Raw genomic sequence first — 13450 nt, 5'->3', positions numbered from 1 at the left:
AAATTGTCATCCCAGGGACTGGGGATTAGTTTTATGCATCAGAATACGCCTATGGACCTTGGTATATGATTTACCAGGGAATAATTGTTGTAATTACAAAAACTTAGTCTTATTTTGTCCAACGTGGACTCTGTGTTTCATGAGCACATGTTGCAGACCCCCTAAGGGTGACAGTTCTATTTCTAAATTAGCTTAAAGTGTCATTGTGTGGTATTTCTCTATCAAATAAATGATTATTTGTGTAATAAACTTGAAAATTGTGATCATATTTTATTGAATCCTGAATAGTTTTGGAAAGCAAATCTCTTCAAGGTCTTGTCATCAGCCTATTCCATCGGGCCTAGAATCATTAATTCCAATAAGTCGGAGAAAATTCACGACATTTGGTCCTTCGAACCGGATGACAAGTGCTTTCCAGAGCTTGAAAGGAAATTCAATGAGGTATGGTCTTTAGAGTAACCCTAATAGGAGATAGAGGGAGAGACTAAACAAAGCCCTCAGTGTCCCGTTGTGCGACCGACCGCGTGTGACTCTAGTCTTTTGTGCCCGGTTCTTCGTAACTTAAACCTAATTCTGTTCCTTCCTAGTTTGCCGAAGCCCCCGAAATAGAGTAAAGCCAGTCAAAATGGCGGTGGCCACGATCGTATACATCGAGGCATCGATGGCCCTCATACTAGACTTACTGGTTGAAACTCAGCGTGCGTTAGTTAAGACCAACTCTGAATCCGTGTACCAAAATCTAGTCACGCAATTGCAAGAGGAGGAAAGACAGCTAAGAGAGCTGTACAAGAAACAATCTGTTAAACTAGAACCTGGTTTAGAAGCCCGAATCAGGCACACATTAGGAGAAGCTACGCAAGCTTCTACCCTTCTGTATAATCGAATTGATAGAGTGAAAGTCACTTCGACGGGGAATGTTTCCCTCCCCAGATTGAAACCGCTGCCTCTCCCCACGTTTGAAGGGGAAGTGCAGGAATATGCTTCATATCGAGAGCTCTTTACGATACATGTGGATCGAAGAGCAGATTTGGATGATGTATCTAAATTCACATATCTGTTGGGGACTTTAGGCAGGGATCCGCTTAGGATCGTAAAATCCCTAAGTGTAACCACCGCGAACTATAGGATAGCGTTGGATCTCTTAGACAAACAATATGGTAATGTCCATCAGACACTCATAATTCTGCACAGAAAGTTGGTTAATATCTTTGTACCCTCCTTAGATCCTGGAGAGCTGAAAAGGTTTCGTTTTGAATTAACAATCATAATTGAGCAGATCAAGAAGCTAAGTAGTAACGATATAGGCCATGGTATTGTCATGAGCCTCATTAATCAAAAGTTGTCAAAAGGGAAGCTCTAGAGGAAATTAGTTGAGCATCTGAGAAAGTGTGACTATAGGCTAGATTAATTTTTCGATGCCATCGATTTCATTATTAGAATGCTCGAGGACAATGCCTTGCAACGAGGAGATAAACTTGAACCTGACAAGAGAGTAGACGTCAGTGTTAGAGTGAAGTCGAAATCAGTTTAGAATAATTCTTTTCCATTTTGTAACGAACGGCACCCGCCTCATGGATGCCGCCAAGTAACTGACGTGACTGCCAGATGTCGCATTTTGCTAAAGAAGGGACTATGTGTAACTTGCACTAAGTTTGGTCATCGAAGTGATAAGTGTCCCGTCCCTAACTCTTGTAAGAATTGTAATGGAAACCACAACACAGCCATTTGTGATAATTATAATGTGGGAAAACGCCCGCAATCAGTTCCCTCCACTTCAGCCCAAAGTAATAGTAGTAGTCAGTCTACAACATCCCGCCCCGTAGTAAATGCGACGCCTTGACAGCACGAAACTGCCGCTCATCCATCTAAAGATAAAGTGGAATCCAAACAGTGCAAAAGTGCAAAAATCGCACAGATCTCCAACGTAGACCTCCCATGTACAATCTTGCCAACGGCTCTGGCCGAAATCAATCATGAGCAAGGTAGTAAGCGAGTCCGCTTATTTCTCGATACGGGAAGCCAAAAAAAGCTTCATATCCGCGAAAATCATGAGGCAATTAGGCCTACCGGTGGTAGCTCCGCTTGGCACCGCAGAAATAAGTGGACAATATGAAGTTGTAAGCTGCAGGGTAGAGATAGGAAGAAGAGTAGTACGAATGAAGCTGCTGGCACACGAGAATATTGACGTCCCATTACATAACGCTGGTTATGTACAAGTTAAGACAGCATCTGTTTAGTAAGGGAGTCACGTTGGCCAATCCAGAGAATAAGTCCGATGAGTTGAAAAAGTCCTCATTTTAGTGGGTGCCGATTATTTTAGCTACTTCATCATAGGCATCGAGAAAGTTGATGGGATAAGTCTTTTCCTGACTCATAATGGTATGTCGCCATATGGGAAAGTGCCGCAGTGGCTATTGGAAGGAAAAAAGATCGAACATGTGAAAACGCTCAGTGTCTGTAGAATTACGAGTGAACCAAACCAGTTTGACGTAGATGAATGGTGGCATTTGGACCGTGTTGACATCGCCCCATCAGAGCAATATACTGTTCGCGAAGTGGAAGCCATGCGAAAGGTGTCGCAAAGTGTCTTAAAGAAGCCTGAGGGATATCAGGTTAGCCTACCATTCGGGTCGGATGCTAGGCCAGATACGAACTATCGAAACGCTGTAGCGCAGTTAGAATTGTTGCAAACTAAGTTCAGGAAGGACAGGGAATATTTTGATCAGTATCAGGGAGTGATAAATAAGTATCTAGAAGCAGGCTTTATATCAGAAGTAAAGGAACCCAAGATTGAAGGGTATTACATGCCACATTTTGGAATTAAGAAAGATAGCCGCACGACCCCCCTCAGAATCGTGTTTAATGCCTCAGCAAAATCTAAGGGTCATAAATCGTTGAATGAATGCCTCTGACCCGGCCCCAATCTAGTATAATTAGCATAGCATTTGCTTATTAGGTTCAGATTGAACGAATATGGCATGATAGCCGATATCAGCAAGGCCTTCCACCGTGTCTTGTTAGATCCCCGAGATGCCAAATACACACGATTTATGTGGCGCGAGGTAGCAGGTCGAGCGCTCACCTTCGCGTTTAGAGTCGTGGTGTTCGGCATCACGGCGAGTCTGTTTTCCGTTTTTGTTGCAACAAGTTTTAAATTGTCATTTCGAAAGGGAATGTAGGCCAGATTTGGCGAAGTCTTTTTACGTAGATAATTATCTTAGTACTTTCGAGGATGTAGAGAGCATGAGGCAGGAGCATGAATCTGTCAACAAGATCTTAAAAGGGGCTGGTATGCCTTTAGAAGGGTGGGCGTCCAATAACTTAGCCTTCGATAGCGAGAAGCAGTGGAGTGAGCAGGTGAATGTGAACGTACTTGGGCTGCGATGGGCCCGAGACGTCGACCAATTGTGTGTGAAAGAGAGTAAGAGAATCAGTGAATTGGGGGAGGGATGGGTACCTACGAAGCATAGGGTACTTTCCATGTTGGTCTCCATTTATGATCCTCTAGGCTTGATAAGCCCATCATCTGTTCGAGGAAAGCATTTCCTCCAACGACTTCGGGAGGATAAAGTAGGTTGGGATGACGCGTTAAAGAGAGAGAAAGCTAGAGAAGCAAGTGAGTTGTTGTGTGAAATGAAAGTGGTAAGCAACATCATATTTCCAAGAGCGGTAGGCAAGAAAGGTTTAGAGCTCCATGTATTCACCGATGCCAGCAGTAAGGTATACGGCGCAGTAGCATATACTAGGGACAATTGCAATCAAGTAAGCCTTCTCACTAGTAAAATGAGGATCACTCCAAAGGGGATGAACAAGTTGACAATTCCCAAGCTAGAACTATTAGCATTGTTGTTAGGATGTAGATTAGGCAGGACACTCAAAGGGCTGATAGAGCCACGAGAGATAGTCATGTGGACCGACAGTAAGGTCACGTTGGCATGGGTAGCATCTCCCGATACCAAGGACAACAAAAATGTGTTTATATATGACAGAGTGGCAGAGATTGTTTTTCTCCATCAGGTTTGCCGTTTCAGCCTAAGCCATGTCCCAAGCAAACAGAATCCTGCTGATGTCCTGTCCAGAGGAGCAACAACGCAACAATTGCTACAAAACACTCTTTGGCGGAATTGTCCAGAGTTCGTAAGGACCACGGGAGAGCCTATTCCTTACAAGGAGGACGATCCAACCAATGAAAGAACCGTAGTGGTGGCGGTACAAGAAATGAGGGAGGAAATAAGACCTGTTCCACCAGGAGAGATATGGGAAATTCTACTGAGGGAAATAGTTCTGATTCTTATTGAGAGTTACTAGGATAATCCTAAAATTTGCCAAATTAAAACGGCATCCGTTCAGTATTGTTGTTCAATTAGAGCAAAAACATTATTTGCCTACAGTTTATGCTTACTTGGAGGGTGGAGTCAGACCCCCTCGTGAAGTTACTAATTTTGTCAGAGAATTAAATCTAGTGTTAGATAATAAGTTAATTTGCACTAGGGGACGAGTGTCCCAAGTAGAGGAAATGAAACATTTGATTCTTTTGCCAGCCAAAGGGCACTTAGTTAGGGCCTATCTAAGATATTTGCATAGTTTGCATTTACATTGTGGTGTGAATACACTAATGGGTATCTTTCAACAGAAAAGCTGGTCGCCAGACCTACGTTCCATTGCGAGGCAAACCGTGCGGCAGTGTCTAAATGCGTGCTAGCCTTCCAGCTACTGTTGAAACAGCCACCACAAACCCCTTACCGAAGGAAAGGATCAACCCAACGAAGCCCTTTACAGCAGTCGGAGTGAACCACACAGCGGCCATACAGACTGAAATGCAGCCAGGCTACATACTGATCGTGACTTGCATGGCCAGCAGGGCCGTGTACCTCGATTTCTGCCCCTCCCTTGAAGCGGAGGAATTTTTCTTACCCTTACGTCGTTTTTGTGCTACCCACGGTGCTCCGTCTTTCATCACATCTGAAAATCATCAAACGTTCAAGACTGCCAGCAACCTCCTTCAGGGACTTTATGAAGAGGATGAAGTCCAGCAGTTAATGAGGAAAACTGGAATTGAATGGAGTTTTCAGACAACCCGTGCACCTTGGAAAGGTGGGTTCTTCGTTCGCCTAATCTGAGTGACAAATCGTGTCCTCCAGATAGCCCCCGGGAAGAAGTACCTGCCGGACGCCCACGTACTAACATTAGTGAAGGAGACCGAGGCGGTGGTTAATAACAGGACTCTAATGTACAGCGGCGATAAGTGCGAGGATGAGGTCCTTACCCCCTCCCATTTAGTGAGAGGAAGCCCAATCAACCTCAAGGCACCGATCTTGCCAGATGCCCACCTCAATGCAACCTTCATTTCCCGGAGGCTCCGTGATCGTTATATGAAGCTGACAGACTCTTTGAAAGCCTTCCGAGAGAGGAGAAAAGAGTATTTGAGTGCCCTGAGAGCCAAACACAATTGTCGATCTGGGGAACCTTCCAAGCTGCACCCTGGAGACATCGTGCTGGTCAAACAAGACAATCAAAAAAGGGCTACGTGGACCCTTGGACGTTTCGTGGAGACATATCTTGACGACGACGGAGTCGTGCGTTTAGCAAGGTGTTATCCGAGGATGTCGAGTCCCTGCGAGCTGTTAGCCACCTAGTTCCCCTGGAAATTGCCCCCTCTGATGACGATGATGGTGTTGGATAAGACGATGGCGACGTTGAAGAGAAGGGTGCGTACAGTTCCCCAGCAGGACTGTCAGGGATCGTTGAGACGTCTGGGGACAATCAGGAGATGGTTCAGGCTACGACATCTCGACAACCAGCCACAGAGGTCTTAGATAGTGACGCAAATAGTGATAACAATACGGTAAGTGAGATGAGTGAAAGTGACGTAGAATCAGAGACAACGGGAGCACAAGGACATTCCGCACGCTCATTGAGAAAGGCTGCTGCGAAGCAGCGAGATTTGATGGAACGATTACTTCAAAATGAGGACATATAACTCATAACTACAATCAGTAAATGAAAATGGGAGAGTCCCTTCTGGTAGGTAGGGAGGGTGGAAAGAAGTAAGTGTAGGTGAGTTTGAATCCACAGAGGTTGGAAGTGCGTCTGGTGTAGAGTACGGGGATGGGAGGGTCTCTCTCGTACATACAAGTTGAGCATTGTACAGAGCCACCTCCCCCCCCCTCTTGTTTCCCCTAGAGTAATTGCCAAGGTGTGGCAGTGTGGGAAGGGTAATTCCCTTGATCGATAAAGGACAGATTGCCTTATGATTTAATATGTTTGCATAAGTTTATTCAATTTATGATTGTACTAATATACATTGCTTATTTGAGATATTATTGCAGGCCCATTGCCTACTTGCCTTTCCATTGATTGATTCATGTATGTATTATATGTCTGGTTATATTTTTTTTCTGCATTGCCATTCTGTGTGTACACTTGTAAGAGTTGATTGCCCCAGGGTAATATTTCTGTTGATGTATATTGTGTGTACTCCGTTAGAGTCGTTGTGGAGCGCTACGCAACGAGCCTAGCAGAGTCTTGGGGTGGTTACTCCTCCCCCGAGTTCAGTCTTGCCTAATTGACCGACGTTTCAACGCCCCTTTATTTCGGGTGTGGAGGATGTCGGGAGTTTCGAACTGATCATTCGAAATCCCCGCCATTTAACTCCACGAACGTTGCGTTAAATTAAGATAAGATTGGAAGATCTCGCGGTCGTTTTTGCGAATGAGTGTTGTCCAATACGCGACGGTATTGTGGCATAAATTTCAACCACTTGGTGGGGAAGGAGCGGGTGTCAGAGAGACAAAGTATTTATTATTTACGAATTACAAAAATAATATTGTACTGGTTTACCACAACAAAAATATTGATGTATATGTTTAGAGCCAAGGACTCTCTAGCTTGTTTGATTACGGCAAATTATGGCCTTCAGCCGAACTATTAAGTTTACCCTTTGATCTAAAGTAACACTTTGATTGTTTCTCTGTCTTGTGGTCGATAAAGAAGCTTTATCCAACCCCTTTTGAATAAATAACATAAGAGTTCCCTCGCATCTCACAAGGACACTTTTGTTAGCGCAGGAGATCGTAGTTTTCCTCGGAGCTGTCCAGCACGACGCTCGTTCATTCCTGCCTAAACATCCAACCGAGTAAGTTAAACTATATTGTTAGGGTCTCCGTCTCCGGCTCCAAGCCACCCTGATACCTGGTCGGTTCCTTTTGTGAGTTTTGTATGTAACTTTGTATTGATCTGTAAAATTGTCATCCCTGGGACTGGGGATTAGTTTTATGCATCAGAATATGCATGTGGACCTTGGTATATGATTTACCAAGGAATAATTGTTGTAATTACGAAAACTTAGTCTTATTTAGTCCAACGTGGACTCTGTGTTTCATGAGCACATGTTGCAGACCCCCTTAGGGGGACAATTCTATTTTTCAATTAGCTTAAAGTGTCATTGTGTGTTATTTCTCTATCAAATGATTATTTTTGTAATAAACTTGAAAATTGTGATCATATTTTATTGAATCCTGAATAGTTTTGGAAAGCAAACCTCTTCAAGGTCTTGTCATTGGCCCATTCCATCGGGCCTAGAATCATTAATTTCAATAAGTCGGAGAAAATTCACGACAATAGATGTGAGAGAAGCAAGAGAGCGTGCTAGAAATAGGAATGAATGGCGAGCGATTGTGACGCAGTTCCGGTAGACATTGCTGCTTCCTCCGATGCCTTAGATGACTGCCTAGGTAGCGGCAGTAGGGGATTCAACATTATGAAGCTTCATCTGTGGTGGATAACTGGGGAGGGTGGGCTGTGGCACCCTACCAGTACCAGCTGAACTCGGTTGAGTCCCTTGTCAGGTTGTGAGGAACATAGAGAGTAGAGGTCCCCCCTTTTTTTTTTTTTTTTTTTTCATTTGTTGATGTCGGCTACCCCCCAAAATTGGGGAAGTGCCTTGGTATATGTATGTATTGCTAACGTCAGTAATTCCACCGAAACGTTGGTAATGCTGTGTACCACCGTAACGTTGGTAACGCTGTGTACCGTTGGTAACGTTGCTAATGTTACTGTTCGCAGTACATACGTGAGTTAAGTGACACCGAATTTGAACAAGTCATTATATTTAAGTATTTTAACACAATATATATAATAAAAGACATTATATTTAATCATTTTAACAGAAAATATGTTTTCCTGTAGCAAATAACCTGATTTAACTGGTTTTAGATTCATTTCATCCGTAATAACAGCAACCAATTTGCCAACTTAAAGTTAGTCGAATTGGTTGATCCGTTGGTTTACGGTTGAAGTGAAGGTCAAATTCGGTTAAATCACGTTATTTACTACAGGAAAACAAATATTCTGTTTGAAATCAGACCCTGTAATACAATATAACTTTACCGATATCAGACCCTGTAATACATTACAATTTTACCCAATAATCTTCTGGAACAGTAATAATAAAATTATCTAAGTTTCCGTTAAAAAGGCATTATGGCTATTCACGTTTATAGAAAACGATTCATGCTAACACTTAAACATATACTATACAAAAAAGAATTTGCCAGTCCTAATACTCTAATTTGAACGCATTTTATAGTAACTGCGAAATTTACTTAGCTCTTATCTATATAACTAGCTGCTCTTTGTGAAAATAAATTCTATAATTTTGCAATTCTAGAAATTTCTAGTAATTTACAATAACAAATATCGCTTTAAGGTGTAGAAAGTCCGGTACATATTGCATTCTTGGACGTTTCGAACGAGGCTAATGTCGATAAGTGGCGGAAACCCGTTTATTTAGAGTCATAATAGTCGCCACTCTAACTGCTCAAAAATGTTCTACATTCTAAATAAGAAAAAAAACTACTAATAACGGAAAAACTCAGAAGAAGAAATGCACGAAAACTTACAATAATTGTATGTGATGTTTTTGTAACCACCCTTCAGTAATCTCCTTTAAAAAAACATCACTAATATCTCAAAATCACCGGAAAACAAACCATTTTAAAGTGATAGTGACAACATTCAACACAATAAACCACACATTCATTTTCAATTTCGGGGGCTTCGCTCTCAAACTTCCATGGGGAACGCCCGAATAACCCATCTACAATTGACCACTAATTCTTTTATGAAGGCGTTGACACCCACCAATAAGGAGACCCTAAAAAGATTCTGTCATCGGAACACTTTTATAGAACTGTCTAAACTTTACTTCGAACGTGAAAAAAAATTATTATTATTATTATTATTATTATTATTATTATTATTATTATTATTATTATTATTATTATTATTATTATTATTATTATTATTATTATTATTATTATTATTATTAAATCTCTACTCTTTGGTGTAGATGCAACTGTTCCTCCTTTACTTAAACCAGATAGCTCAGGCACTCACAGTCCATATGACAAGGCAACCCTTTTGGCTAATGTGTTTGACAGTAAACAGAGTAATGGATAATTCGAACTTCCTCATTACTGTTTTCCTGAGGCTAAACTAACTAGCTTAGCTTTTTGATCTTATGAAATTAAAGCTCTATTGATGGACCTTGATGCTTATGGAGGTGTAGACCCAAAAGGTGTTTTTCATTGCTTTTTTATTTTTGTAAAAACTGCAGATTCCTTAGATCCAAAATTACCTGTTATTTTATGCAGGTTAGTAAGAAGAGTGGCTTTTAGCACTTGTTAGAGAATTTGTAATGTTTTTCCATTATGTAAATGTGATTGTGGTAGCTCAAGCCCAACGGATTACCGCTCGATTTCCATAACTCCATACTATCTAAAGTTTTTGAACGTCTTCTGGCAAAACGTCTTTATTGGTTTGTTGAAGGTAATCATCTACTCCCTAGTTTGCAATTTGGTTTTCGTAAAGGCCTTGGAGCATGTGATGCCCTTTTTACAATCTCCAATGCTGTACAGAAATCCCTTGATTGTGGTTAGGAAGTTCGTATGATTGGCTTCCATTTTAGTGCTGCCTTTGACCATGTTAATCATGAGGCCTTTTTTTTCAAACTCAAACAGTTGGGAGTGGATGAGTCGTTTCTTAGCATTCGCATTGAATTTTTGCGTAATAGATCTCAAAGAGTTCAAACAGTTGGGAATGGATGAGTCGTTTCTTAGCATTCTTATTGAATTTTTGAGTAACAGATCTCAAAGAGTTCTTGTTGATGGGCACCATAGTGAGTATAGGAATGTGATATCTAGTGTTCCACAGGCTAGTGTTCTTGGCCCATATCTTTTCATACTATATACACATGATATTTGGCTTGACCTATAAAACAAGCTAGTTGCATTTGCAGATGATGCTACTCTCTTTGCATCAATTCTAACTCCTGAAGGTACATCTGGGGTTGCTGAATCCTTTAATAGAGATCTAACCACAATTAGTGCATGGTACAGATTATGGGATAGGAAGCTGAATCCTAACAAATCTCAAAAGTATGATTGTATGTAGGTCAAGGACCGTGGCTCCTCAACATCTGGATCTCAGCATTGATAATGTCCCTTTAACTCTGTATGACTCTCAAAATTCTAAGTGTGATTCTTGACAGAAAATTTACTTGTAAGAAACACATTAGGTATGTGTCTTCTTCAATTGCAAAATATAAAAATGGCTTATTGAAAAAGTCTTCAAAGATTTTCGGTGATCAATCTATTCTGAAAGTGTTTTAATTGTTTTATTGTTCTCCTGTCTGGTCTTCAGTTGCTTATTCTCATCTTAATTTGTTGGACAGAAACTTACGGTGTATTAAATTTCTTATTCCTGATCTAAATATTAATCTTTGGGACCGTCGTTCAATTAGTTCATTATGCATGATACATAAAATTTTTCATAATTCTGATCACCCTTTACATTCAGATCTTCCTGGACAGTTCCATCCTGTTTGTAATACTAGGCAGGCAGTTAATTTTAATAGTCAGGCCATTTCCACCATGAAGCTCAATACATACATACATATACCAAAGGCACTTCCCCCAATTTTGGGGGGTAGCCGACATCAACAAGAAACAAAACAAAAAAGGGGACCTCTACTCTCTACGTTCCTCCAGCCTAACCAGTGACTCAGCCGAGTTCAGCTGGTACTGCTAGGGTGCCACAGCCCACCCTCCCAAATTTCCACCACAGATGAAGCTTCATACTGCTGAGTCCCCTACTGCTGCTACCTCCGCGGTCATCTAAGGCACCGGAGGAAGCAGCATGGCCTACCGGAACTGCGTCACAATCGCTCGCCATTCATTCCTATTTCTAGCACGCTCTCTTGCCTCTCTCATAGCTATCCTCCTATCACCCAGAGCTTTCTTCACACCATCCATCCACCCAAACCTTGGCCTTCCTCTTGTACTTCTTCCATCAACTCTTGCATTCATCACCTTCTTTAGCAGACAGCCATTTTCCATTCTCTCAACATGGCCAAACCACCTCAACACATTCATATCCACTCAAGCCGCTAATTCATTTCTTACACCCGTTCTCACTCTCACCACTTCGTTCCTAACCCTATCTACTCGAGATACACCAGCCATACTCCTCAGACACTTCATCTCAAACACATTCAATTTCTGTCTCTCCATCACTTTCATTCCCCACAACTCCGATCCATACATCACAGTTGGTACAATCACTTTCTCATATAGAACTCTCTTTACATTTATGCCCAACCCTCTATTTTTTACTACTCTCTTAACTGCCCCCAACACTTTGCAACCTTCATTCACTCTCTCACGTACATCTGCTTCCACTCCACCATTTGCTGCAACAACAGACCCCAAGTACTTAAACTGATCCACCTCCTCAAGTAACTCTCCATTCAACATGACATTCAACCTTGCACCACCTTCCCTTCTCGTACATCTCCTAACCTTACTCTTACCCACATTAACTCTCAACTTCCTTCTCTCACACACCCTTCCAAATTCTGTCACTAGTCGGTCAAGCTTCTCTTCTGTATCTGCTACCAGTACAGTATCATCCGCAAACAACAACTGATTTACCTCCCATTCATGATCATTCTCAATACTACACAAAATTCTAGAAATTTTATTCCACCTGTGACCAAGTTGTGAAATGATCTTCCTAATTGGGTAGTTGATTCGGTAGAACTTCCAAAGTTCAAAGTTGCAACAAATGTTTTTATGTTAAATAGCCTGACATAAGTCTTTTTATGGTTTATATATGACATATCTGTTTTGATGTTTTTACTGTTTTTAGAATATTTTATAGTTAATTTTCCGGCTGGGATTGTGGCTTGGCTAGTAATAATAATAATGATAATGATAATAATAATAATAATAATAATATTATTATTATTATTATTATTATTATTATTATTATTATTATTATTATTATTATTATTATTATTATTAATAATAATAATAATAATAATAATAATAATAATAATAATAATAATGATAATAATAATATTATTATTATTATTATTATTATTATTATTATTATTATTATTATTATTATTATTATTATTATTACTATTAATAATAATAATAATAATAATAATAATAATAATGATAATGTTGATATTGTTGATATTGTTATTGTTATTGTTATTGTTACTTGCTAAGCTACAGGAGCTCAAACAGGGAAAATGGCCCAGTGAGGAAAGGAAACAAGGAAAGATAAAATATTTGAGGAAGAGTAACATCATCAAAATAAAAATCTCCTATATAAACTATAAAAATTTTTAACAAAAAAAGAGGAATAAAAATTAAATAGAATAGTGTGCCTAAGTGTACCCTCAAGCAAGAAAACTGTAACCCAAGACAGTACAAGACCATGGTACAGAGGCTATGGCATTACCCAAGACTAGAGAACAATGGTTTGATTTTGAGGTGTCTTACTCCTGGAAGAGCTGCTTACCATGGCTAGAGAGTCTCTTCTAGCCTTACGAAGAGGAAAGTAGCCACTGCAAGGGTTTGAAGTTTGGTAGACACTCCCATAATCTAACGTGAACCAATCTAAAAAATAAAAGATCGGAGAGACTGCAAAATCTAGGTGATAGAAAACGGGTATATACTTGCATGGATTCTGTAATGGTATAAAGTATCAATGAAAGATGACCATGTAGGGTTTATAATTTGTAATGGTTTTCCATATGATTTCAAGACAATAACCTAACCTCCCCCAAACTCAAATAAATGTAACATAAACATAACGGAGAACATTTCCGTAGGGAATAAAGTTACCGTAAGCAACAAAAAAAAAAAAGCATATATGACAAATTTATGGTCAGGGTTGACAATTGAGGGATTGGTGGAGGCTTGCATGGTCCCTGTAATTGAATAGAGAGAATTGTGAAAAGTGATCAAGCAATGATGAATGATTTATTATGGATTTACATAATATTCCATGACGATATTCTAACCTCACATAAATACAATGTATACAAAAGTGAAACTGTTATCTTGCCTTAATTGTCTAAAGAATTGGCAGATTCTTC

General features: G+C 40.2%; 1 protein-coding gene across 1 annotated transcript; it reads left to right on the top strand.

The window, feature by feature from the left end:
• Positions 1 to 4817: 4817 nt before the first annotated feature.
• LOC137620984 (uncharacterized) lies at positions 4818 to 5636 on the top strand. The gene is made up of 2 exons (XM_068351426.1): positions 4818 to 5094; positions 5146 to 5636. The coding sequence occupies exons 1-2, from the start codon at positions 4818 to 4820 to the stop codon at positions 5634 to 5636; spliced, it is 768 nt and encodes a 255-aa protein (XP_068207527.1).
• The last annotated feature ends 7814 nt before the right edge of the window (positions 5637 to 13450 follow it).

Source organism: Palaemon carinicauda, chromosome 27, assembly GCF_036898095.1.
Source record: "Palaemon carinicauda isolate YSFRI2023 chromosome 27, ASM3689809v2, whole genome shotgun sequence".
Taxonomy (NCBI): Eukaryota; Metazoa; Arthropoda; class Malacostraca; order Decapoda; family Palaemonidae; genus Palaemon; species Palaemon carinicauda.
Note: the sequence above shows the minus strand (reverse complement) of the source record. Positions and strands in the feature narration are given on the sequence as shown.